Below are 26,246 nucleotides of genomic sequence, written 5' to 3'. Positions count from 1 at the left end.
AGTTCTGTGCAAGAAGAACAAATATGAAATGCTGTATGCAATAAATAAATGCCTAGAGTATTTAGTGGCATAACAAACATACAATAAAAAAGTAAATTTTATTGAGAAGTAATCCTATTCTATGTTTATTGTAAAAGTAGAATACAGAGAGTAAAAATAAAATGTTCGTTTTCCCCTTCATTTTCAGGCTGATATGGAGATTGTTCAAAGAATAATATAGACGGTTCAATAGTTTAGGATGGTGGAGTGATAAGTAGCAATGTTGTAGTTAAAAAAAACAAACAAACATTCACCTTTAAATAAAAAATAAATCTGAATGTTTGAAAATGGCTGCCATATTGAAGTGTTTCATAGTGTTGGGGACTGTGGCTGAATTTAGTGTTTGTCTCACCATTCCCCAATAAAACACACAAAAGTTGCACGGCACTCGCACAGCCTGGAAGACTGACTGACCTCCACAGGCTACACTTGAGAGGATGTGATAACATCAGAGTGAGGAGGAAGTGGACAGAGAGCCTAGGAACTTCAGGCTCAGCCTCTTCTTCTGTAAATGTCTCTGCAAGGGTGACAATGGGGAGCAGTGGAGAATGCAGGGTCAGATTTGCTATTTGGCATAAAGGTGCTGTGTCTAAGGTTTTGACATGCAGTGTCAGGGGTACTGGAAGGCAGGTAGATTCAGTGTCAGGTGTGCAGTAGTACAGGTGATCGTTGTCAGGGATATGCAATATCTGGTTGCAGAGTAACTTCATAAGCCAAACAAGATATGCCATTACTGATATACCCTGGACCGTTAATCTTGCTAATGCCGGGGCCAGAATTTTTGTGAACACTTGGGGGACAGTGGCTAATCCGAAGAGCAAGGCCACGAACTGAAAATAGCGCTGTTCCACCTGGAATCGCAGACATTTCTGGTGAGGGGGGCAGATTGGCACATGCATATGAAAATAGCTGAAAATAGCGCTGTTCCACCTCGAATTGCAGACATTTCTAGTGAGGGGGACAGATTGGCACATGCATATATGCATCTTTGATGTCTATTGATGCTAGATATTCTCCTCCCCTCAGAGAGGACACAACTGACCGGATTGACTCCATGCGAAAGGAGCGAGTGGTTAGGAATTGATTTAGATCTTTGAGATCTAGAATGGGTCTGACATCTCCATTCGGTTTTGGCACAGTGAAAAGATAATAATAAATAAAAAGCCATGCCCTGCTCCTCAATTGGAATTTCTGTAATCACACCCTGTGACGTCAACTGGTCCAGTGCCTGGAATAAAGACCTTCTTTTTAACCGGTCTCTGGGAACATTTGATTTTAGTAAAATGTAATGGTGGAAACTCCGAAACCCTTGTAGCTTAGGGATACTGTGGAGATGACTCATCTGTCTTGGATCTCTTCCCACCAGACTCCTGGAAACTGCAGAAGCCTTCCCCGCACTCCGAGTGGGGACCCTTCATAAGGAGGCCTTCGGACTCCATTTTGTACGCTTCTGCCCCCAGGGCTTCTTCTGGCCTTGTGCTTGGCCTTGAGGCTTACCTCTTGAACCCGACGGCGGAGGCCATCAAAACTGCCTGGAGGCTGTAGCACCTGGTGCCGGGGAAGAAGAACGTTTAAATGAAGGACGCTCCTTCTTTTAACCGGTAAAAGGGCACTCTTACCACCTGAAATTTTGTGGATATACTTATCCAAGTCGTCTCCGAACAACCATTCCCTATGAAAAGGAAAACTTGCCAAAAGCTTTTTGCAGGGCAATTCAGCTGACCAATGCTTCAACCAGAGAATTCTGAGCATATGCACAGATAAGAGGGCAAAGCATGACGCCTGTTGAATAGAATCTTTAAGGGTGTCCACCACAAAACATAAGGCCCTTGGCAGCTCCGCTAACTCGCGGGCTGCTTCCCCTTGAGCAGGGACACTTTTAATGACTTGCTTGAGCTGGTCTTTTAAGGAATGACAAACCCCTATCGCTGTTACTACAGGCTGTACGGCTGAAACAGCTATAGAAAAGGAGGCTTTAAGTAAAGATTCCAGCTTCTTGTCGTCTGGATCTTTGAAAACTTGGACATTGTCTACTGGACAAGTTAGACTCCTATTCACAGAAGAAATAGCAGCATCCACTGCTTGCAAACTTCACTTTTTGGTGAACTTTTCCTCCATGGGATAAAGAAGAGAAAATCTCCCAGGAGGAACAAAATACCTATCTGGGTTCATCCCAGTCTGCATATCTTAGTTGCTCCAGCAGTGGGTGTAAAGGGAAAGCATGTGGACCCTGTCAAGGCCTCAAAGAACCCAAAGAAGAAAAAGGGGCCTCAGCCATCTCCGCTGGGGGCAACTTATATGCAGAATGAACCAATTCTGTAAGGGATTGGACTAGCAGTTTTTGGGATTGCGAGGCTGAGAAGTGCTCCTCTGAGATTGAATCCTCAGATGAGGAGTCATCTGCCTTCCCTTCTTCCCGGTCACCCAATGGCACCTTAATGTCATCTGCCCATTCCTGTTCCAATACTGGAAGGTCAGGAGGGGGAGAAGGGGACCTTTTGCGTTTTTTCCCGGACTGGAAGACAGACGCAATCAAGTTGGCTATTTTTCCCTGCAACCCAGCTAATGCTGAAGCCAAATCGTCCTTAGTGACATATGCAGAGGCTGAAATGTTGGATGTAGCCACTATGCCTGACAGCCTCAATAGCTCAGACTGGCCAGTCCCCTCTGGCCTTTCATGGGAGGATAGTACTGTAGAAGCATGACTAGGATCCTCAGATCCCGACAGCGGCGCCCTTGCACTCCTCCCTGCTGTATTCCCCCCACCTTTCTTTTGGGAAGACATAGCCCTAAGCACAAAATGCAGAGGTACTCACAATATGCATCCACTGCTGAGCTGTAGTCCAGCAAAATATAAATGCCGCTATCACTGCTCAGCCTAATGTCCAGCAGGGGTGCCTTTAAATGCCTGTATCCACACCTATACAGTGCTTACATGCCCCAGTATACTCTGTGTCCCTCCGTCAGCCACCAGACTCTTTACAGAGTCACAAACTTTATAGCCACTGAGCCTGCGCCGTGCTACATGCACACTCGCTCCCCCCCACGTGCACGCCCTCCGTGCCTAAGCCACGCCCCCTGCGTCCTACGGTGGCCCTTTACCAGAGCTGACCACCACGCATGCGTATGGACGAGGCGGTCCCGTTATTGGAATAGCTCGGGGGGAGAGAGGGGCTGAGTTACCGTGGGGGGGATGCCGGCCGCCCTGCTCCCATCGTCGGAAAACCAGCCTCTGGCAGGAGGGCTGTGTGCCGTGAGCTAGGAGGCGGGCGGTCCCAGGGCCTTGGACAACTGGCAGACCAGGATTATAATAATAATAATAATAATAATAATACATTTTATTTATAGTGCCCTTTTCATAATAAAGATCTCAAAGTGCTACAAGTTAAAAGAAACTGAAAAATGAGCAGTTTATACAATTAAACAAAACATCTAAAAATTACAAAAATATTTACAAAAAAGAAATTTCTTAAGACCTTTTTTAAAATAGTCAGTGGATTGAGGAGCCCTCAAGGTGTCAGGTAGGGCATTCCACAGGTGCGGAGCAGCTGCAGAAAAGGCCCTGTCTCCCATTGTTCTGAGTCTAGTCCTGGGTATATGAAGAAAGTTGGAATTAATGGAACGCAGGGAACGTGTTGGGTTTTGTGGCTTTAGAAGTTTTTTTAAGATAAGGAGGGGCATGTCCATGGATACATTGGTGTGTGAGGAGGGAAACCTTATACTCAATCTTGGTGGAGACCGGAAGCCAGTGGAGTGAGTGGAGAATAGGGGTAATGTGCTCATGTTTCTGCACTCTCATCAGGATCTTTGCTGCAGAGTGTTGGATGTACTGAAGCCTCTGTAGACTCTTTCTATGAATCCCAATAAGGAGTGCATTACAGTAGTTCAGGATGGAGGAGACAAAGGCATGAACCGGCTTTTCGGCATCTGAGAGGGAAAGAATAGGACGAAGTTTAGAAATGCTATGAAGATGATAAAAAGAGGTCTTGCATAGGTGATTTATATGGGCTTCAAAAGTTAGTTGAGAGTCCATTTTTAAACCAAGATTTGTAATTGTTGATGAGAGCGAGATATTAGAGCCAGAAAACGCGATACTGGTTATGGATGATGATTTGGTCTGGCACGGAGTACCAATCGGATGAGGGCAACGCTGTCTCCAAAGGAGCACTGCCAGACACAGAAAAAACGGAGCATGTCAAGTAAACACCAGGTATGTTACAATACACCATCTAGTGGTGAAAAACAGGCAAGGCATTCGCTACTTAGAAGAAATCCCTTGAAGTGAACCATATGTGTTCCTTTCCCAGGTTCTTCGTTTGTTTTTTTAACTTACCATTCCCGCCGCAGGATACTGCTGGAATACACAGCCAGACCCAATCTTCACCCATCACGGCAGGCCAGGTCTTTGAAAGGACCTTTAAAGACCGGGTCCCCCTTGCATACTGGGGTCCACACCCTTGGACCTGTACAGCACCCTGCCAGGACAACTTTTGGTTTAGTCATGTATCCAAGGGCCTGGATCCCAGGGTCCAGCCCTCCAAAGAGGAGCATTACAGGCAAAAACCTTGCTTCTTCTTCCTCGAGGCTCGGGTACCATCCATCTTGGCCTTTCTTTTGCCACTTTAGAATGGATTCGACTGCAGAGACCCTTGATGCTGGCAAGCATTTCTCAAACGGGGCTGTCTATATTAAAGTACTTCAATCCACCTTGACCATCACCTTAAGACACAGGCTAAAAAAATTGAGGTACTTCCTGTATTGGAGGGGTTATATAGAGGGGGACATCCTGTCTTTGGGTTTGCCAGTGTCCATTCACCTATAGGTTGCATAAAACCCACAAAGTAATTACTATGGCTGCTCTGTGTCCCATGATGTACGATAAAGAAAAGTTATTTGGGATGGGAGACTTTCTCAGCTGATTGCTGGGTACGTGTGGGGGGTCACTGGAAATTAGAGGAGATCAGCAGCACTGTGACTAAATGCTTAGTCTCGGTCCTGCATTCTATACATGTGCAGTAGAACCCCATACACTTATTTGGGGTCAGGAGACAGATCACTCACCTAATGAAGGCTATGGGGTTCTATTGCACATGTAGCGCCACCCCCAAAGGAGCCGCTTGGTAGTTTTGGGTCCTCTGATCTGCGCCTCGACTCCAAGAATAACCTCAGCCCCCCAACACACCTGGTTGAATAAAATCTCTGCGAGCACAAGTAACAACATAAGTGTAAAATATCTTTTGCCTGGCTGTGGGATATTGACAATAAACACACACCCGTTTAGTGGTAAACATGCTTAGTCTACATACAAATTTGCATAAATAGCAGTTGGAACAGGATTGGACACAGAGCAGGCAAGTTTGTGCACAGTCTGCTAAACAAGGTGAAAACTATACACAAGTAATAGAAGGAAAGAAAACATATATATATATATATATATATATATATATATATATATATATATTGTCTTTGCCATCAACAAGGCTTGCAGGTTGCAGGCAGTGTTAGGGCTATAAGATAGCAGGTTAGGCAGTTCCTAATGGCTCAGTCTATAGCATGAGCGTAAGGCCCTCTCACCAGACCCAGCGACACAGCAGTGATCCCTCTGGCAAGAAGTTCCCTCTGGGTTCCCCGGTGACTCCGGTCTGTAGAGCAGCACATCTGTACCTGGGCAGTGGCTCAGTCTCCCTCTGCAGGAAGTGTAAATGATTCCGCGCAAGGGAAGTAAGTACTAGCAAAGAAAAAACTAAAAGTACTGCTGCCTCTACTAGTTACTGCCACTCGGTGGAGTAAGTTAATGGAGAGAAAATAAAGTAGATATGGCGCTGTTCTATTATGCACCTGTCCTTGATGAACTAGATAACTGCAAATGTATGCAAAATGAAATTAAATAAATAAATAAATCAATTGGTGAATATGCGCATGAAGGTGCAATTACCGTGTACGCTACATAGCTTCAAAAGTGTCCTTCCGGCCAAAGGAAGGAAAAAACTAAATCTCAAAATTAAATTAAAATGTGAAATAAATATATGTAAAATAACAAGTGGTTAAATAACCTCTGTGCAAATATGCCAAGTGTTGACAAACAATGGGACTAATTAGTCCCAGTACATCCTCCAAAAAATATGCGTTTAGAAGATATATAGTCCCATTAATACTTTAAACAAAGTAAAGTGCTTGTGTGCTGGTGAAAGAACTTTTTTTTAAATACATGCATTTGAAAATAAAAAAATTAATAATATATATATATATATATATATATATATATATATATATATATATATATATATATATATATATAGTCCCCGCGGGGGTCAGCACACGCTCTTGCATCACTTCCAGTCACTGGCTTTTGTGTCAGCAACAAATGCTTTTATGCTTTTCACTATCTTGTTCAATAGGGGTAAGTAAATTATCTTTTCTCCTTTTTTTCATAATATTGCACATGAGGAATGTATCTTACATGGATATGTTAATGATGTTAATGTGACCTTTACCAATACTCAAATGAATATGTAATAGTGCTCTTTATATATTATGTGTGTAAAAAATATATGTTTTCTTTTTGTAGACTTGCTTTCAAATACCCTGTGGTTAGACTTCTCCAATGTATTAAATCTTGCTGGTCCTGAAGAAGCGGATGACCCGTGAAACATGTTGACCTACCTAAAAAGATCTAATATGCATATTGTTGTAATGTACTACCCAGACAATAATACTTGTTTTTTATAGTATATGATATAAAATTGGAGGCTTTTTTTAGGCATTTTCTCTATTTCTGTTCCCTTATACATTAAGTGATTATAGAGGTTTACTTAAAGTCACAAAAATTAAATTGTTCCTTGCCCTTTAACTACTTTATTGGGATGATACCCCTATATCACATTTATTAAGAGAATTTGACTGCATTCCACAAAAACAAATCCTTTCTCTATTCAACTATTTTAACAGTACAAGCTTTGCACTGCTTTAAACATATGTGTTAAGATCTCAAACATATAATATAGCAGCTGAGATTTATTGAAGTGTAAGCTTCGTAAAACGCATAAAAAACATACTGCCTGCCATTCTGGGAAGCCCCCTCCTACCTACCCACTCTAAATGAATGCCAGTGCCTTGTGTAACCACTGCAGTAAAGCATAGATTTCCACAACACATAAGTCTGAAGAAGGCCTCAGAGCTAACTACAGTTGTGCTCGTAAGTTTACATACCCTGGGAGAATTTATTTCTTGGCCATTTTTCAGAGAATATGAATGATAACACAAAAACTTTTCTTTCACTCATGGTTAGTGTTTGGCTGAAGCCATTTATTATCAATCAACTGTGTTTACTCTTTTTAAATCATAACCACAACAGAAACTACCCAAATGACCCTGATCAAAAGTTTACATACCCAAGTTCTTAATACCATGTATTGCCCCGTTTAACATCAATTGACAGCTTCAAGTCTTTTGAAAAATTTGCGGATGAGGCTCTTTATCTTCTCAGATAAATAAAAAGCCTCCAGTTTCTGTAAATTCTTGGGCTGTCTTGCATGAACTACACGTTTGAGATCTCCCCAGAGTTGTTCAATGATATTGAGGTCAGGAGACTGAGATGGCCACTCCTAAACCTTCACTTTATTCTGCTGTAGCCAATGACAGGTCGACTTGGCCTTGTGTTTTGGATCATTGTCATGTTGGAATGTCCAAGTACGGCACATGCACAGCTTCCTGGCTGATGAATGCAAATGTTCCTCTGGTATTTTTTTATAACATACTGCATTCATCTTGCTGTAAATTTTGACCAAATTTCCTGTGCCTTTGTAGCTCACACAACCCCAAAACTTCAGCGATCCACCTCCGTGTTTCTCAGTAGGAATGGTGTACCTTTCATCATAGGCCTTGTTGACTCCTCTCCAAATGAAGTGTTTATGGGATAGTTTGGGATGTTGGGATGGTTTAAGTGGGATACTTTGTAGCATTTGCATAATAATGGCTTTCTTCTGGCGACTGGACAATGCAGCCCATCTTTCTTCAAGTGCCTCCTTATTGTGCATCATTGTGCAACAGCCACACCACGTTTTCAGAGAGTCCTGTATTTCATCTCAAGTTATTTGTGGGTTTTTCTTTGCATCCCAAACAACTTTCCTGGCAGTTGTGGCTGAAATTTTAGTTGGTCTACCTGACCGCGGTTTAGTTTCAACAGAACCCCTCATTTTCCACTTCTTGATTAGAGTTTGAACACAGCTGATTGGCATTCTCAATTCCTTGGATATGTTTTTATATCCCTTTCCTGTTTTATACAGTTCAACTACCTTTTCCCGCAGATCCTTTGACAATTCTTTTGCTTTCCCCATGACTCAGAATCCAGAAACGTCAGTGCAGCACTGGATGAACGATGCAAGGGTCTTTCAGGAGTCCAGAAACTCATTGACCTTTTATACACACACTAATTACAAGCAAACAGATCACAGATGAGCATGGTTACCTTTAATAGCCACTCAAACCCCTTTGTGTCAACTTGTGTGCATGTTATCAGGTCAAAATCACCAGGGTATGTAAACCTTTGATCAGGGTAATTTGGGTAGTTTCTGTTGTGATTATGATTTAAAAAGAGTAAACACAGTTGATTGATAATAAATGGCTTCAGCCAAACACTAACCATGAGTGAAAGAAAAGTTTTGGTGTTATCATTCATATTCTCTAAAAAAATGGCAAAGAAATCATAAATTCTGCCAGGGTATGTAAACTTATGAGCACAACTGTATACTTTCAAATAACTTAATCCTAATCCTAATCCACGGTAACTAACCCCCCCCCCCCCCGCACTTACCTTATATCAATGTATGATGAGGTCCAGAAGCTTTCACTATACCAGATGGCAATAAGTAGGAGAAGCCTCCCTGCAGGCTTACGAGTTAACAGATTTGCATTTGGGGCTGTGAAGAATCAAGTATCCCCCTGGCAGGCTGCTCCCCGATATTGCATCTCTCTGCCAACCAGGACTTCTACTGCTACATCTTAGGCTGGCCATAGATGATTTTTTTTCAGTTTTTCCGTTTTTTTACCTCCACACTGCGCTTTTGCATTCTGACAGAGCCTCTCCGTCACCAGAATACACGGTGTTGCCGGTAGACGGACATCTGTACAGCCATCCTGCCCATACATGGATCAAAAATTCAGGTCGGAGTTGCTGTACTAACAATCCAATGTCAGTACAGTGATCTTCCCTGCTGTTCTATTGTGCCCCCTGCCAGAACACTCCAGTCAGCGCTTTCAGTCATTCTCTGTGTTTAATGCACAGGGAAGTGGGTATTAAAAGGTAGATATTAAAAGATTTATGTACAGTACATCAAAATGACATGGGTTGATGTTCATGAATTGGGAGTTGCACAGTGGTAGCTTGGAAGGCAAGTGTGCCATGAACAGCCTATGTACAGTAACTGAAAAGTATGCATTAACATGTTAACATATTTGAAGTAGCAGGGTTAAAATTAAAGTGCACAGTAATGGTAGGTAGAATTAGTAAATGGGCAGTCACGAAGCTCAGGGTTATGGGGTTTCTGCTCAACTGTGTGTATGTTGGGTATGGTGTAATATGCAGTGTTGTGTGCTGCTATAGGACATACGTGGTGTGTATGTTGATTCCCTCTGACTTAGATCACATCATGTACTGTGTATGTACATTCCCACATCTGTCATTCTTAAATAATACTCCATTCTGCCAATTCCTCGAATGGCTTCTGCTCACCCAATGAATTCAATTCAAAATACTTACAACAACTTACAAAGCCATCCATAACTCGCCCCCCCAGCTATATCACTAAGCTAATCTAAAAATACCAATCAAATCATTCTATTAGTTCCTCCCAAGACCTCCTGCTCTCTATTCCCTCATCACCTCCTCCCATGCTTACCTTTTCCCTAGCCTCTCACATCCTATGGAACTCCCTATCCCAATCTGTTCAACTTTCTCCTACTCTGTTTGCTTTTAGACGATATCTGAAAACCATTGTCCTCAGAGAAGCCTATCTTGTATCCACTTAACAACTGTACTTTTATTTTCTCTATCAGCCTATCCCCACAGCTATTAACTTTTGTATCAATAGACTTTCCCTCTTAGATAATAAGCTCTAATGAGCAGGGTCCTTCGATTCCTCCCATATAGAATTGTGTTGCAATTGTACAGTCTGCCCTCATGTTTTAAAGCGCTGTGGAAACTGTTGGTGCTAGATACATCCTGTATTATAATAAAAATAATAATAAATAAGGGATTAGCTATAAATCACCTTCAGAGTATGCTTCTAACATTTCTTCATGGGCAAGCTGCAGAACTGCAATAAGATCTGACACAGATGACCTCAATTCTGTTGCATGTTGAACCACTTCTATTGTAGAAGGTAGACTTAAATGCTGCAGACCAGACAAGAAAACAAATATATTATTTAATAAGGCAAAGTTTAAAAAGTATAATAATGCATGAAGGCCACATAAACCATCATTAACGTGACGTAATAAATGTGAACTCTGACTTACTGGGTTGGTAGCCCCGCGGTTTTAATCGATTCTCTTTTGACTGCTTTGGAATTCAGGGAGTTCCTAATAATTTCTACCTCAATTGAATCAGCAGTCATTTTCAGCAAATAATGCTGGATAGATACATTGGACCTCTTGTAAAAAAGGCTGGAGGGATTTCACTTATTATAGTTCATATAAAAAAATGAAGCATTGCAATGGGCCACACTTCCACTATAGTTCTTACAAACTGGGAATACTGTAACATACCCAATGGTAAACGTGTACTGGGACACAAACTATTAGCAGTACAACTATAACTGAGCAACATCACCAGGCATTACGCTAAATAATAAGTTGATGGCATTGTAACAAATGGCCTATAAACAGCCACTTTCTACTAAAAATTCCAGAAACAGCTTACTATTCTACAGAGCTGGGATTCCATCAAACACAGAAAAAAAACACAAAAAACTCCCCTCTCTTCCACTTTCTCTATGGTTTAATTTAAAGAACAGAATGATTTACTAAAGAAGCAGAGTATTTTCATTTTTGAATTTCCACACTGCAAAGTGAATTTTCATTGTACTGTCAGTGTACTGACTTCAATCATCGAAGCATGCGCAAGCAAAAATTCTGTTTTTTTTTTTCAATTTTTCTTGACATGATTGAGTATTCTTTTTTTTTCAATCCTCTTTATTACAAATTTTGTACAAATTGATACACATAATTTATCAATGTTATTTCCTTATACATTTCTTCATATATTTCATTTACATTTACATTCTCTCCTATCAATCACACCATTCTCTCTCCTCCACTCTCTCCATGGCCACTCTATACTTCATTTTCAGGTATTCCTACATCCAGTGTAACACATGATCTATTCCACTTTGCCCATATATTCTCATATTTCTGCAGATTACCCCTTTGTTCATACATTATTCTTTCATATGGTAAAACCTGATTTACTGCCCTCACCCACTGGGTCACTGTCGGTGGGTTTGGCTGAATCCATTTCTCTACTATTTGTTTTCTTGCGAGAAATAATGCTTCCTGCAGGAACATCCTATTATATTTACTACTACCTCTCTTCTCCCTTCTTATTCCCATCAAACAGAGTTCAATTGTGGCCATAATTGGTTCATTTAGCACTTTTCCTATTTTTCTAATCACCTGTTGCCAGTATCTTTCTATGATAACACAATGCCACATCATGTGGAGAAAGTCCGCCCCTTCCTGTCCACATCTTGTGCACTTTGATTCACTCATTCTCCCCATTTTATACAACCTATTTGGGGCCAAATAGGTCTGATATACAATGTTTAACTGAATTATCCTGTTATTTGTTGCTGGGGATACTTTCAAATGGGAGGAGCATACTTCGTTCCATTCCTGTTCACTCATATCTGGTATAGCTACTTGCCATTTATTCCTTATTTCCATTGGTTCCCCCCCTATTTTACTCTGCAGCAGATGTGAATAAAGTTTGGCTACTAACCCCTTTGGTCCCTGTGATCTCAAAATGCCTATAAGAGGGTATTTAGATATTTTTAATTCCTTTCCTCTAAACTGTATCTGTAAGACTTGTCTAAGCTGAAGGTATCTAAAAAATTGTTTACTTGATAAATTATATAGTTTACATAACTTTTCGTATGGTACTATTATGTTTCTTTCATACACCTGTCCAATGCTTATCACCTCTTTCTGTTTCCAGAATTTACTACCCTCAAATTTTTCCAAATGCTCAAATGCTGGATTATTCCACAAAGCGGTCTCTGGTGGGATATCAGAGAAGCCCGTTAGCCTCCTTGCCTCCCGCCAGACTGCTCTGGCTAGTTTTAGCAGGGGAATTCTTACTCCCACCCTCCTCAGATCTTTTATCTCTAATCCTACCATGAGATCTTCTACTTGCATCCTGCTTAGTAAGTACTCCTCAATTCCTGTTTTTTTCTCCTGTCCAACCCAGGATCTCAGATGTTTCAGTTGCCCAGCCAGATAATATAAATATAAATCTGGCAGGGCCAACCCCGCTGCATTTTTCGGTCTTTGTAGCTTTTTAAGTTTTAGCTTGCTTCTACCATACGCCCAAATGAATCTGGTTATCTGTGAGTTCAGATCTTTAAATATCTGTTTTGGTATTTTTACCGGGGAGTGTGCAAATAGATATAAGCATTTAGGGAGTATAATAGATTTAATCAGCTGGATTCTACCCGCCATTGATATTGGTAATTTTATCCATATTGCCAGTTTTTTCTTAACAAATTCTACCAGGGGGATTATATTAACTTTCAGAGCTTCCTCAGGATCTAACGTAATATTTATTCCTAAGTATTTAAATGCTTCGACTATTTTTAATGGGGTCTGGGCGCTCATTACATTCCCTGTTCCAAGCAGCATCAGTGCAGATTTCTGCCAATTTATTTTGAGTCCTGAAAATATTCCGTATGTTTCTATTATTTTCATCGCCTCCTGCAATGAGGTATACCCATCCCCCATGTATAGTATGATATCATCGGCATATAAGCCTATATGTTCTACTTTTTCCCCCACTTTAATCCCTTTATACTTTTTTGATTGCCTAAATCTATTTGCCAATGCTTCAATTACCAAGGCAAATAGCTGGGGGGACAATGGGCATCCCTGCCTCATTCCCCTATATAATTTTATTGTAGTCGATAGTGTCCCATTTATTAGTAGGCTTGAGCATGGTTGTTTGTAAATTATTTTTACCCATTTTCTAAATTTTTCCCCGAATCCATTTTTTTTCAATACTGTCTGCAAGAATTCCCATTCTACGGAGTCAAATGCCCTGGCCGTATCCAGCGAGGCCAAGGCACTTGACTCCGGAACAAACTCCCTCATCTGTACCATAAATTGTGTTCTTCTAATATTAATTGATGTAGACTTCCCTGGCATAAATCCTGTTTGATCGCCTGTCACAATAGACAAGATTACTTCATTAAGACGTTTGGCGAGTATTTTTGCCAAGATTTTGTAATCTATATTCAATAATGATATTGGTCTATATGACGCGCATTCAGTTCTATCTTTGTCAGGTTTGGGTATCAATATAACTGTTGCCTCATACATAGTGGGTGACATTTCTCCCTGGAGGAATATCTCTCTATACATCTTGGTTAGGGCCGGTACCATAATCTCCGCATATCGCTGGTACAATTCCAGTGGTATGCCATCCGGTCCTGGAGATTTCCCCTTCCCCAGCGAGAAGATGGCTTCTCTTACTTCCCCTTCCTCTATATCCCTCTCCAACACCCCCTTTTGTTCTTCTGTTATTTTAAGGAAGTTTAAATCGCCCAAATATTTCTCTATCTCCTCTCCTGTACGGGACAATGTTGATGTATACATACTGATATAATATTCTTGAAAACTCATAAGTATCTCCTCTAGTGTGTTCACCATCTCCCCTTTCTCATTTCTCACTTCTGAAATCACCAAAGATGGAGTCTGTTGTTTTATCAAAAAGTTCAGTATCCTATTAGCTTGGTGGCCTTGCTCAAAATTTTTTTGATTTTGCTGGAACTTCTTACGTTTGGCATTAGTTATTAGTTGGTTCTTATACTGGCGCGCTATTCCCGCCCATCTTATCTGATTTATGTTTGAAGGTTTAGTTATAAACTCAGTTTCTGCTTGTGCACACTCTCGCTCCAATTCCTCTTCTTCCTGTCTATTGGCTCGCTTTATATATGATATTGTAGATCTTGTTATACCTCTTATATATGCCTTAAAACTGTCCCACGCCATGCCACCCATTTTCCCATCTCCATGAGCCTCCAAATACATTTCCAGTTGCTCCGGTATCCTATCATTTAAACCAATCTGGGTTAGCCATTGAGACTGAATCCTATAACCCGGGCATCTTCCTCTATGCCCTATTTTTAGCTCGAAGGTCAACCCAGCGTGGTCAGATACTCCCTTAGGCCTATATGTAACAGCTTGTAGTATTGGGAGCAACTTCTCATTCCCCATAGCCAGGTCTATTCTAGACATGCAACCTCTTCCTGGTGCATGCCACGAATAAGCCCTAGCTCCTGGGTTTCTGAACCTCCAAAGATCAATCCATCCAACTTCTTTTGTAAATTTTTCCAGCAACCTGGATCCTATTGTTCCTCTTGGAGTATTCCTCCCAAACCTGTCCACCTTTGGATTTAAACACATATTGAAATCTCCCATGCACACAACATACGCCTCTGGGTACCCTGACATGAATAACATTGCTTCCTTCAATACTGCCATTGTAGCAGGTGGAGGATTATATATTCCCATAATTACAAATGGCTGTGAGTGCATCAGGGCAAAGACAAAGACATATCTCCCCTCCGGATCACTCCTTGCCCTGATGCACTCCCATGCCACCCCTCGATGCACCAACAGGGAAACCCCTCTTGAATACGTTGTGTGGCATGAATGGCTCGCCCACTGTATCCAAGGTTTTTTAAAGTAATCCAGTCTTTCTTTAGTCATATGTGTTTCTTGCATGCAAATTATTTTGGCTTGCACCTTACTAATTTCTGTAAACACCTGCGTTCGTTTTAATTGCGTACCCATACCTCTAACATTCCATGACAAAAACGTATATTGATTACTCTTATTACTCATATTTATTATTTGTTTTGTTTTATTTTACCCTCCTTTTTACCAGCGTTCCTACTTCTCATTCTTTCCCCCGTGGCCTTCCCCTTACTTACATACCCCTCCCTCCTACCCCATACATTCATCCATTCATCCCCATTCACCCAATAAAACTTTTTTAGGGCATTACCAACATAGTGCATTTTGCCCTTATATAGGTAATTCGTAACGATTTCAGCCTATCTACTCCTCGACCCCCCCCTCCTATTCTTCTTTTAGGAGGAGTTTGAGGTCAGGGGGAGGAAGAAGAAGCTGCCCACAAAAACACAACAACAAAAAAAAAAAAAAAAAAAAAAAAAAAAAAAAAAGAGGACCACCTCGTCCTCCACTCATTTGCTCTCTCTTAACTCTTCCCATTTATGTGATTATTCCCTATACCCCTCGTACCCACTACTATTTACTTCCCTATATCTCTTGTGCTTGGCTTGTATCCTCGCTTGCCATCCCTCTTCCTTTTTATCTCTCTTTTGTGTTACTCTTATCCCTCCACCCCTCCCCCCCTCCTACACCCCCCCACTCTAAACCTATTCCCCCCTCCCCCCACTATCCCCCCCACCCCCCCTTTGCCGTGTTGTATATATTCGTGTTCATATTTTTATTCCTTAATGTGTTCTTTGATCTCTACTTAATCTTTATTGTACCTACCTCCCCCCCCCTCCTCCTTCCCCCTCTTCCTCACTCCACTCCTGTGTTCACTTATCCTTTAATTTCATTTATCCCTTGCTACACGTGCTCCCAAAAGATCAAAACTCAAACAAACACAAAAAACACCAAAAGCAAGGCAAAAAAACCCCAAAACCATTACATTACCCATGATTGAGTATTCTTTGTAAAGTAAATTTTTACTTTGCGTCACCTCATTTAGTAAGCCAAGTGAAAATTCTCTTTGCAAATCAACCCATGTATTGGATAGGAAACAACTTGGCTGTGCTATTATTAGAAAAGCCCATAATGCTTCATAAATCCTGTGTCATTGGCACATCATGTATTAAATGTTTATTTGTAGAACAAATACAGTAACAGTATATAATAATTATTTTAAACCCTAACGGTCATTTATTAAGAACTAGTATACGTGGTCCTTAATAAATTACTGAGTTTAGAAGAAATTTTTCAATTAAAACCTACTGTGATAAGGACCATATTTCCAAATTAACACTTGTTTCCTCTGCATGTAAAGCACAAATATACCATAGCCTCAGAGTGCATGAAGTATAAAGCTCAGAGCATGCAGTTTTTTGTATTTTATAATTATTGGCCTCTTCTATCTCCATATATTATACTTTAGATATACATAATGTAGTGCTGATTTTTTTTAAAACATGGTATTTCAGGGAACTGTTAGATGGTGTATTGGTAAAAAGACATACAACTGTATAAAAAGAGAATAGATTTTGTGATAACCAGGCATTAAAAATAGTCAACAGCACTTGAGCGATGACTTAATATATATCACACTGATTCATAACTGAGGTAAATTTTTTCAGCTTAGATATATTCTATAGTACCACTGATTATGGTTGTTGTATTTTGCTCTTACCTCAAGTGGATTCCTACTGTGTACATTTTGCTTTTGCTCCTGTACGTTTACATACTAAGATTTTGCCTTTGTTGAAAATTTATGAAAATCAATAAAATTGCTATTTGAAAAAATAAATAAAAAATAGTTAACAGTTCATGGAGGAGCGACAGGGAAACCAAACGGTAACTGTTTTTACTTTTTGGTTATATGTATGTTACCAGTTTGTTCTGATGTGGCTTCTCGAGTAATGAGCTATTACAGATGTGTAGCTTAAAAGATGCCAGAATTCTCATTCTACAATCTTTATTGTACTACGATACAGATTTATGGAATGTTGTTAAATTTCTTTAATGTCTGTCTTGAGAATCAATAAAAACCACTGAGAGAAAAAAATAGTCAACAGACCAGAGACAGTACCAATTTACAAGCAACTGTACAGATGTTTACCTAACCTAGGGAAGTTTGTCTAACAGTCTGTCATATCAAAAATGCTAAAGAATAAACATAGTTTCAGTAATGTTTACTTGCAAGGTTTCACAGCACAGTACCTCTTCTCTGTTTTGAAGACAGTGGAATTCATCCAACAAGAAATCGGTCTCCAAGTCTTTCTCTAAGGCTCTGTCCACTCTACAAATTATAGTTTCATAGTTAGTCAGGTTGAAAAAAGACACAAGTCCATCCATTTCAACCATAAACAAATAAATAAATAAAATAAAAAATATTGTACAATCCAATATACCCAACTCTATACCCACAGTTGATCCAGAGGAAGGCAAAAAAACCCCTGCAGAGCATGCTCCAATAAATGTTAGTACTCAGTTATATTATGTACATTTAGGAAAGTATCCAGGCCTTTCTTAAAGCAATCTACTGAGCTGGCCAGAACCACCTCTGGCGGGAGTCTATTCCACATTTTCACAGCTCTTACTGTGAAGAAACCTTTCTGTATTTGGATAAATCTCTTTTCCTCTAGACGTAAAGAGTGCCCCCGTGTCCTCTGGGTTGACCGTAAAGAGAATAACGCAACACCAAGTTCACTATATGGACCCCTTATATATTTGAACATGTTGATCATATCCCCCCTTATTCTCCTTTTAAGAGTGAATAAATTCCCTTCCTCTAATCTTTCCTCATAGCTGAGCTCCCCCATGCCTCTTAACAGTTTGGCTGCCCTTCTCTGCACTTTCTCCAGTTCCCTGGTATTCTTTTTGAGAACTAGTGCCCAAAACTGAACTGCATATTCCAGATGAGGACTTACTAATGATTTGTATAGGGGCAAAATGATATATCTCTCTCTGGAGTCCATACCTCTCTTAATACAAGAAAGGACTTTTGACATGAAATAGTGGGGTAATATGTAACGACCACTGTTTTTGTAAGCTACATAAGGCCACATAAGGCCTATGAAGCAGAATTGAACAATGAATATTCATGTAACTATAATCTCTGACAAATAATGGCTAAAAGCAGCAATCTGTTGCTAAAAAGATTGAACAAATAGCTCCGCTGTGGTGAAGGCTACACAAGTAGTATGTAGTAGTGTTGAATTATACACAGTGACAAATGTCTGCACTTACATTTGATTGATTTCTACTTACTGCAGGCTTCTTATGTAGTTTACACCATAGGGAGCACCAATCACCAAAGCTGTTGCAGAGGAGGAAGAGGAGTGATTCTTCTATAATATACTAAAAAAAAAAATTGCATCCCTACAAAGTAAATATTTAATACTTACTAGTCCCACTGTCTTGAAAATCCAAGCTTGCTAAAAAATGTTGGGGATTTATTACTACAAAAGTGTTGAAAGCCAGCTTCTCTCAGTGTGCTCTGTGATTTCATCTGATGAACCTATGTCACAGCAATATTCAGTGGTGACAAAGAGGCTTGCAGAAAAAAAACAGAGCACAGACGGGGACTAGGAATTCATCACATCTGGAAGTGTTGGGGATGCTAAACACTCTTCAGCAAGGTGTGGGTAGTGGTAAGTAAGTAATAAACGCTTGCTTTGCAGTGCTACAGTCATTTTATAGTCCAATAGCCTTGCCTGAATCCCGTGCCTGACCAGACAGAAGTAAAAAATGACTGCTATGAATTATCTATGACACAGGACAATGTAAGCAATTCCAGGTAAAATAAATTCTTCATACTGTGCCCAAAACTAGATTTTACAATTTTGCATGAATAACTGAAGTAATGAACTGTTATGAATTACTGAAATCTTAAGAGTCCATTCACGACTTTGACCCCCCCCCCCCACATTGAGAGCATGTGGCCTGGTATGGTACAGGAGGGGGGCGCTCGTTTGGTCCCCCCCTTCCTGACCTTCCAGCTACATGCTTGGATAAAAGTCTGGTGTGAATTTTGGGGGGACCCCACGTAGTTTTTTTCATTTATTTTTAACTGCTGCCATTCTTTTGTTTACATTCAGCCGTCAGTATGGAAATCAGCTGACAGCGGATAAGTCATCAGTTGTTAAGGATGTGGCGGCCCGCTCCTTAACAACCAGCTATTCTTCACACAGAATTCCAAATCGGTCGATCAATTTTGGTCGATTCGAATTCAAATTGTTCTAAAAATGTGGAATTCGTTGGAAAAAAAAGAAACCAAATGAAACTAAACAAATTTTTCCATTCTGCATGTCTAACGGCTTTGTAAAGCACAAGCAAAACAATCACAGCCAAAGTCGTAACAAAGTTGCACTCATCCAAAGTCTCCTCAATAAAACAAAGGATTCGCCCGGGGACTTTAAATGAAGTGGGTACCGTTTCCACCAGTAAACATAACAATAGTAAATACAGTATATGGTTTATTCAAGTAAAATTGCTTACATGCATAGATATCACCAACAGTTGCCAATTTAAAAAGAGACATAAACAAGAAATATTGGTACATAAATGTAATAGCAGTCATAGTACACGGGCATCATACTACCCGACGCGTTCCACAATATCCAGCTCGCTCTTCAGGGGTGCATGTGTGTAACAATGTACCTAGGATAAAAAAAGTATATATTTGGCAATCTGGCACAGTATTAATTATAAAGGAGTGGTTATGGGTCCCCATACTCACCACTGAGCTTGACCATGGCTACAGGTGTGTGGCTCCAAGACGGCGGCAGCAGGTGCCTCAGGGAGCTGAGGGGGCGGAGTCAGATGGGACCCCACCAGGGGCCAAAGAGAGAGCAGGCATGGCATGTGTGTAGTGATGTATCCCTAGAGACCTCGTTAGTCCAAAAAGAGTATAGGCTGTGAACATAAGTATGTTTGTCAGGTATCTAAAGTAGTACAGTATAATCAATAAGTAACAGCATAAAGATATGTATACATGAATGAAAGGCCTGGGCCATAGATGGTAGGGACATGGAAGTGGTTAGAAACATAGGATAGCAGATGGATACTAACAGATTACAAGATAGGAGAAGAGAGAGAGGAGAGCGAGGTGGGCTGTGATTGTGTAATGGTAGTGTAGTGATGTATCCCTAGAAACCTTGTTAGTCCATAAAGAGTATAGGCTTTTACATGAGTATGTTTGTCAGGCATCTAAAGTAGTAAAGTAAGATCAATGAGTATTGGCATAAAGATATGTATACATAAGTAAAAGGCCTGGGTCAAGGATGGTAGGGACATGGAGATGGTGGAAAACATAGGATAGCAGAGGGATACTAGCACACTGGGAGCTGAGGCTTTTCTGTGTCTCCCGCTGTCCCGATTTGCTTTTGGGCGGATGGGGACACCTACACATGTTCAGGCGCCAGAGGCGTGGTGTCTGCGATTTCGCAGACGTTTGCGCAGCTGGACACATTATATCATGGCTGATGGCTTGGGGGAGTGTCCGCATTTGCGTTCCTCCTTATGACGGTGGGTGCCTACTGCGCTCACATGTCAGCCATCCACACATGGTGTTGAGGGCGGAGCCTCCTGGGCTCTTCCGGGGTTAAATTGGAGGTCAGGCATGGCTTGGATTTCATTTTCACTCTTCACTGAGGACACACACAGCTGTGGAGGTTGTCTGCTGTGATTCATTACTCTTATACTTAAGATATTCACCATACTCAGGTACTTGCTTTATCCACCTTTTGATACTTACTATATTTAGGCACACTTATATATCTCATGCACAGTTCATTTTTTGAGCACTCATTTTTATTTATTTTTGTTTTCTGATATCACAGATCCCACCACACAATCACAGTCCACCTCTCTCTCCTCTCTCTTTCTCATCTTGTCACTTGCTAGTATCCCTCTGCTATCCTATGTTTTTCACCATCTACATGTCCCTACCATCCTTGACCCAGGCCTTTTATGTATGTATACATATCTTTATGCCAATACTCATTGATCTTACTTTACTACTTTAGATGCCTGACAAACATACTTGTGGAAAAGCCTATACTCTTTATGGACTAACGAGGTTTCTAGGGATACATCACTACACTACTATTACACAATCACAGCCCAGTTCTCTCTCCTCTCTCTCTTCTCCTATCTTGTCACTGTTAGTATCCCTCTGCTATCCTATGTTTCTAACCATTTCCGTGTCCCTACCATCTATGGCCCAGGCCTTTCATTCATGCATACATATCTTTATGCTAATACTTATTGATTCTACTTTACTACTTTAGATACCTGACAAACATACCTATGTTCACAGCCTATACTCTTTTTGGAATAACAAGCTCTCTAGGGATACATCACTACATACATGCCATGCCTGCTCTCCGTTTGGCCCCTGGTGGGGTCCCATCTGACTCTGCCCCCTCAGCTCTCTGGTGAGGCACCTGCTGCTGCCGTCTTGGAGCTGCACACCTCTAGCCATGGTCAAGCTTAGAGGTGAGTATGGGGACCCTTAACCCCTCCTACCCTGTGCCTTTATAATACTGTGCCATATTGCCAAATATATACTTTTTTATCCTAGTGTCAGACTTGCACATACCTGACTGACGAACCCGATATAGCAAGGGAAGGCCTCCCGTACGTATCTGGTTCCCGGCCCCTGATAGAGCAAGCAGAAGGCACGGGAGCACAGAGTGGTATGAGAGCCTGGCGTGTGACTTGCAGGGATGAGGCCCAAGATCCTGATGTAGGCTGGTAGAAGGTAATTGGTAGACTGAAGATCAGCTAACTGGTGCAGAGCAGGAGTAGAGCAGGCAGATCCGGTCACTAGCAGGGTTGGCAACAGGCAGTCAGCACGGTACAAAAGGAGCAGGCAGATTGAAAGTCCAGGTCACAGGCAGGTTTGGCAGCAGGCGGTCGGCACGGTACAAGGGGTTAGGCAGGTTCAAAGTCGGAGGCAAGCCGGGGTCAGATGCAGGTGGATAGCAGGGAAGAGTCCAGTAAACAAGCCGGGTCACAGAGAGATCAGACTAGCACACAGGCAAACAGGAAGTACGGGAACAGGAAGCTGAAGATCGGACAGCACCGAGCACAGAATCTCAGCACCCTAAGTGGAGCGATTGGCGCCAAACATCGCGTGCACGTGCGCGTCGATGCGCCCAGGCCCGTGCGTGCACGCGGGCCAGCGCGAAGCGGCGCACTCCAGAGTGCCCAGCAACCGTCCTGTACCGAGATCCTCTCTGACACCTAGGTACATTGTTACACACCTGAAGAGCGAGCTGGATCTCGCGAAACGCGTCGGGTAGTATGATCACCGTGCACTATGACTGCTATTACATTTGTGTACCAATATTTCTTGTTTATGTCTCTTTTTTTATGTCTCTGTTGGTGATATCTATGCATGTAAACAACTTTACTTGAATAAACCATATACTGTATTTACTATTGTTATGTTTACTGGCGGAAACGGTACCCACTTAATTTAAAGTCCCGGGGCGAATCCTTTGTTTTATTATATGTTACAGGGACGGAAGTGTGTTACTGGGTACACCAGACCTTTCCCTTTTCTCTATAAAGTTGCCTTAAAGTCACATCTAGTCGCAGGGTAAAGTCGCAATGAAAATTGCACAATTTTTATGCCGCACAAGTGTGAAAAGACTGTTTCCATACTTGCACATTAAAGATTAATTGCTTATGCGACAGGTGCTTTCTGGAAGATACTCTCAGAAATGTTTTGGTTAATGGAACACCTACCTGAAAAGTAATTCCTTAGTAGGAAGGGTCTCTTTCCAGTCTGGGAGAGGGTCCTGCACAGGAATTGTTTTGAGCCTGTTAAGCAAAGTAGACAGGATAGGAAGATGTTGTCTAAATTGCGAAAGACAAGCTACAAACATAGTTTCTTCTGGCAACAAATCTGAAAAAGAGTTAGTAAAATGGCATGGATGTACATTTTAAAAACAACTCACAGCTTGATACTAAAGTGATACTAAACACAGACTGTTCACTTTACTTTGTCCCTTCACTTTCTCTATGTGGATGATGGCACTGTAATTATTTCCATTAAAAAAGCCTGTCTGTAGAGAAACAATGCAGGAGGAGCTTCTAGTCCTCTGCTGCTGGTCACATGTTCAAAAACAAAAACAAACAGTCTTTAGGGAGCAAAGTAAAAATAAATAATTATTAATAAACTGTTTTAAATTGTCATAGAAATATATATTTGAAATCAAATCTGTATTGTTTCGCAATAGGTCTGGGAGGATTTCTAGCAGTCACAGATTGTGTCACACACCTCCAGCCTGTGTCTTTAAAAGAGAGGCAGGTCAAGCCTCCATCAATCAAGATGTAGTATCCCTCCCTCATTGCATTTAGCTGATTAGTGGGCATAGAGGAGGTGGGAGGGAGTGGGCTGTCATTTACTACTGTGTATACGTCCACATGTGTGACTCTATAGTCACATGGGCTGCTCAGATGTGATAGAGAGGAAATGCTCAGCATAGAAACTCACTGAAAACTGAGCATGTGCACTAGCTGCCAACACTGCTCTGCAAAATCCCCAACTGCAGTGGGGACATAGACAGAAGAGGCAGATAAAAACAGCAGGATCAACAAGATTTTTTGTAGAATACAAAAATGTAGAAAATTTCCACAGTGACTGGGTAAGTATGAACAGCAGGGAATACAGCATTTATTGATAGTTTTTATGATGTGGGTTTAGTGACAATAAGTAATTGATATAGTTACCAGATTTTAACAGTTTTAGCTGTTAAAGCGGGTTTCCCATTTGAAAAAAAAATTAAAAGTCAGCAGCTGCAGTATTTGTTTCCTAATAATCGGACACTTACCTGTCCCAGGGTCCAGCGATGCAGGGGATCGAAGCCCCGCTCGTCCTCCCTCCGCTCGGCGGCGCCAGCATTTAACCACAGCCGGGCACCCACTGCGCATGCATGAGCCACGCCACGCGCCATCGCTGGCCGCGCAATCATCTGGGACTGGTCATGTGTCCCAGATGATTGACAAGAGGGAGGGGGGAGAGGCAATCTCCCTTCCTGCGCCGAGGGAAGTGACCTCAGGAGCCCAGGCACCAAAGGAGGCAGACTACGAGGGACCCCCTAGCAACAAGCATTTAGAGGTGAGTAAAAAAAAAAATTTCTCTAAATGTTTTTTTTTTATTTTTTTTTAAGCACATTACTAATTTTTTTTTGGGGGGGTTGAACTCGACTTTAAAGAATTGCTAATTCTGTTCAGTCAATTCTGTAGTTCACACACATCTATAAAAATCTGTTTCCTTGATTAGTTCATCAGCAGCCAGTATCACGTAATGCTCATAGCCTGCTGAATAAAGGGATTCTAAAGGCATTTACCTTCATGCATTTTATACATAAAAAAGCCTTCAGTATGCAGCCCCCCCAGACCCCCCCGTAATACTTAACTGAGCTTGATCTCGATCCAGCGATGTGCACTCCTCCTCTACCATTAGCTCCCACTCAGGGCTGGCCCAAGACATTGTGCTGCCTGGGTCCAAGAATGAAATGCCGAGGCCCCCCCAAAAGGCCCCCACACCTATTATTTTAAATTGTGATAATTAAATTTATCAGGAAGTCAGATTTACATGCAACAGCACCTTGTCTATATCATGGGGCACTGTGATTGCACTGATGGGGCACTGATGGCACACAGGATCGTGCCAGCTCACGTTGCTGCGGTGTTTCTCTCTCCTCACACCGCAGCAGCTTGAGCTGAACCAGCAATGACGCTGATTTGATGACAAGTGATTGCTCCATCATTGGACAGAGTGAACAAGTGTTAAATGGGCCGCTGTCATTTGCTCTTTACCCCGATCTCTGATGCGCTGCGTCCTGTGGACCCAGCCATCACAGACACTTCAGAGAAGTGCGAGACTGGGAGGCCTCCCAAAACTAGCCGGCCGCACTGTAGCCGTCAATCAGCTATAGCGCGGTCGGCAAGTGGGAGGGAGCTGAGTAAACATACAATGAGCAACCAATATAAGCCAGCCTGCCACTCACATTACACATCACATTAGATTTACTTTGAACATAGAACTCACCAGCTGGCAAAGTGGTACCTGAGCCTCTTATTCCGTCTTGCAGCACTGGTGGTGTCGGTGATGAGCCGGTACTTGTGCTGTGCTATGCTCTCATGTAATGTACTCTGGGCCTTCCAGCCAGGAAACCTGCTCTGCTCCCTAACCCATGCGCCACTCTGGCTTCGCCGCACAAGCCATGCCCACCCCATGCTGCTCCAAACCAATGCCGCACGTCCCGCTCCCCAGCAGCAATGTACACAGGAGGAGAGGAGGTGACAGACACTGTATGCTGGTCTGGAGACTGGAGGCAGAGACTGTACTGTCCTGGTGGTGTATTTTAATGCTGGCTGCCTGTTGTACCCGCCTGGCTGGCGGCCGCAACACTGAGGCTGAGAGCTAATGCCATTAGTGGCAGTTAGCGATACTTATCTTCTTCTTACTCAAACACAGTGGTGTCACTAGGGTTGGTGTCACCTGGTGTGGTAAAACATGGTGTCACCCCCCCCCCCACAAACTATAGTGGCCACTCAGTACAGACTCCCAACCCCCCCAGTAGAGACCCACCTCCATCAGTACAGACCCCCCCTCAGGACAAACCACCCCCTCCTTCATTAGTACAGACCCCCCTCAGGACAAACCACCCCCTCCTCCATTAGTACAGACCCCCCTCAGGACAAACCACCCCCTTCTCCATTAGTACAGACACCTGCTCAGGACAAACCACCCCCCCCTCCATCAGTACAGATCCCCCCTCAGGACAAACCACCCCATCCTCCATCAGTACATACCCCCCTCAGGATAATAACCCCAATTAGAACAGACCCCCCTCAGCATAAATCCCCCCTCCATCAGTACATACCCTCCCCTCAGGATAATCCCCCAATCAGAACAGACCCCCCTCAGCATAAATCCCCCCCCATCACTACAGACCCCCCTGGGGATAAACCCCCCCAATCAATACAGACTCCCCTCAGGGTAAATCCCCCCTCCATCAGTACAGACCCCCCTTCAGGATAAATCCCCCCATCAGTACAGACCCCCTTTAGGCTACCCCCAGTCAGTACAGACCGCCCTCAGGATAAATTCCCCCCTCCTCCATTAGTACAGATCCCCCTCAGGATATCCCCCCACAATCAGTACAGACCCCCCTCAGGATAAACCC

At 42.1% G+C, this 26,246-nt stretch overlaps 1 protein-coding gene across 1 annotated transcript in view; it reads right to left on the bottom strand.

The window, feature by feature from the left end:
- Positions 1-26,246, bottom strand: part of SHOC1 (shortage in chiasmata 1) — a 447,382-nt gene that overhangs the window by 360,308 nt on the left and 60,828 nt on the right. Inside the window, exons 5-8 of the mRNA XM_073612299.1 lie at positions 23,051-23,114; positions 22,795-22,954; positions 17,257-17,335; positions 10,308-10,431 (exon numbers count right to left, since the gene is read on the bottom strand). Of these exons, the coding sequence (XP_073468400.1) occupies positions 10,308-10,431; positions 17,257-17,335; positions 22,795-22,954; positions 23,051-23,114 (427 nt within the window). The remainder of the gene's footprint in view (positions 1-10,307; positions 10,432-17,256; positions 17,336-22,794; positions 22,955-23,050; positions 23,115-26,246) is intronic.

Source organism: Aquarana catesbeiana, linkage group LG01 (genome assembly GCF_042186555.1).
Source record: "Aquarana catesbeiana isolate 2022-GZ linkage group LG01, ASM4218655v1, whole genome shotgun sequence".
In the NCBI taxonomy this organism is placed as follows: Eukaryota; Metazoa; Chordata; class Amphibia; order Anura; family Ranidae; genus Aquarana; species Aquarana catesbeiana.
The sequence above is the reverse complement of the archived record's forward strand: the minus strand, read 5'-3'. Positions and strand labels throughout refer to the sequence as shown.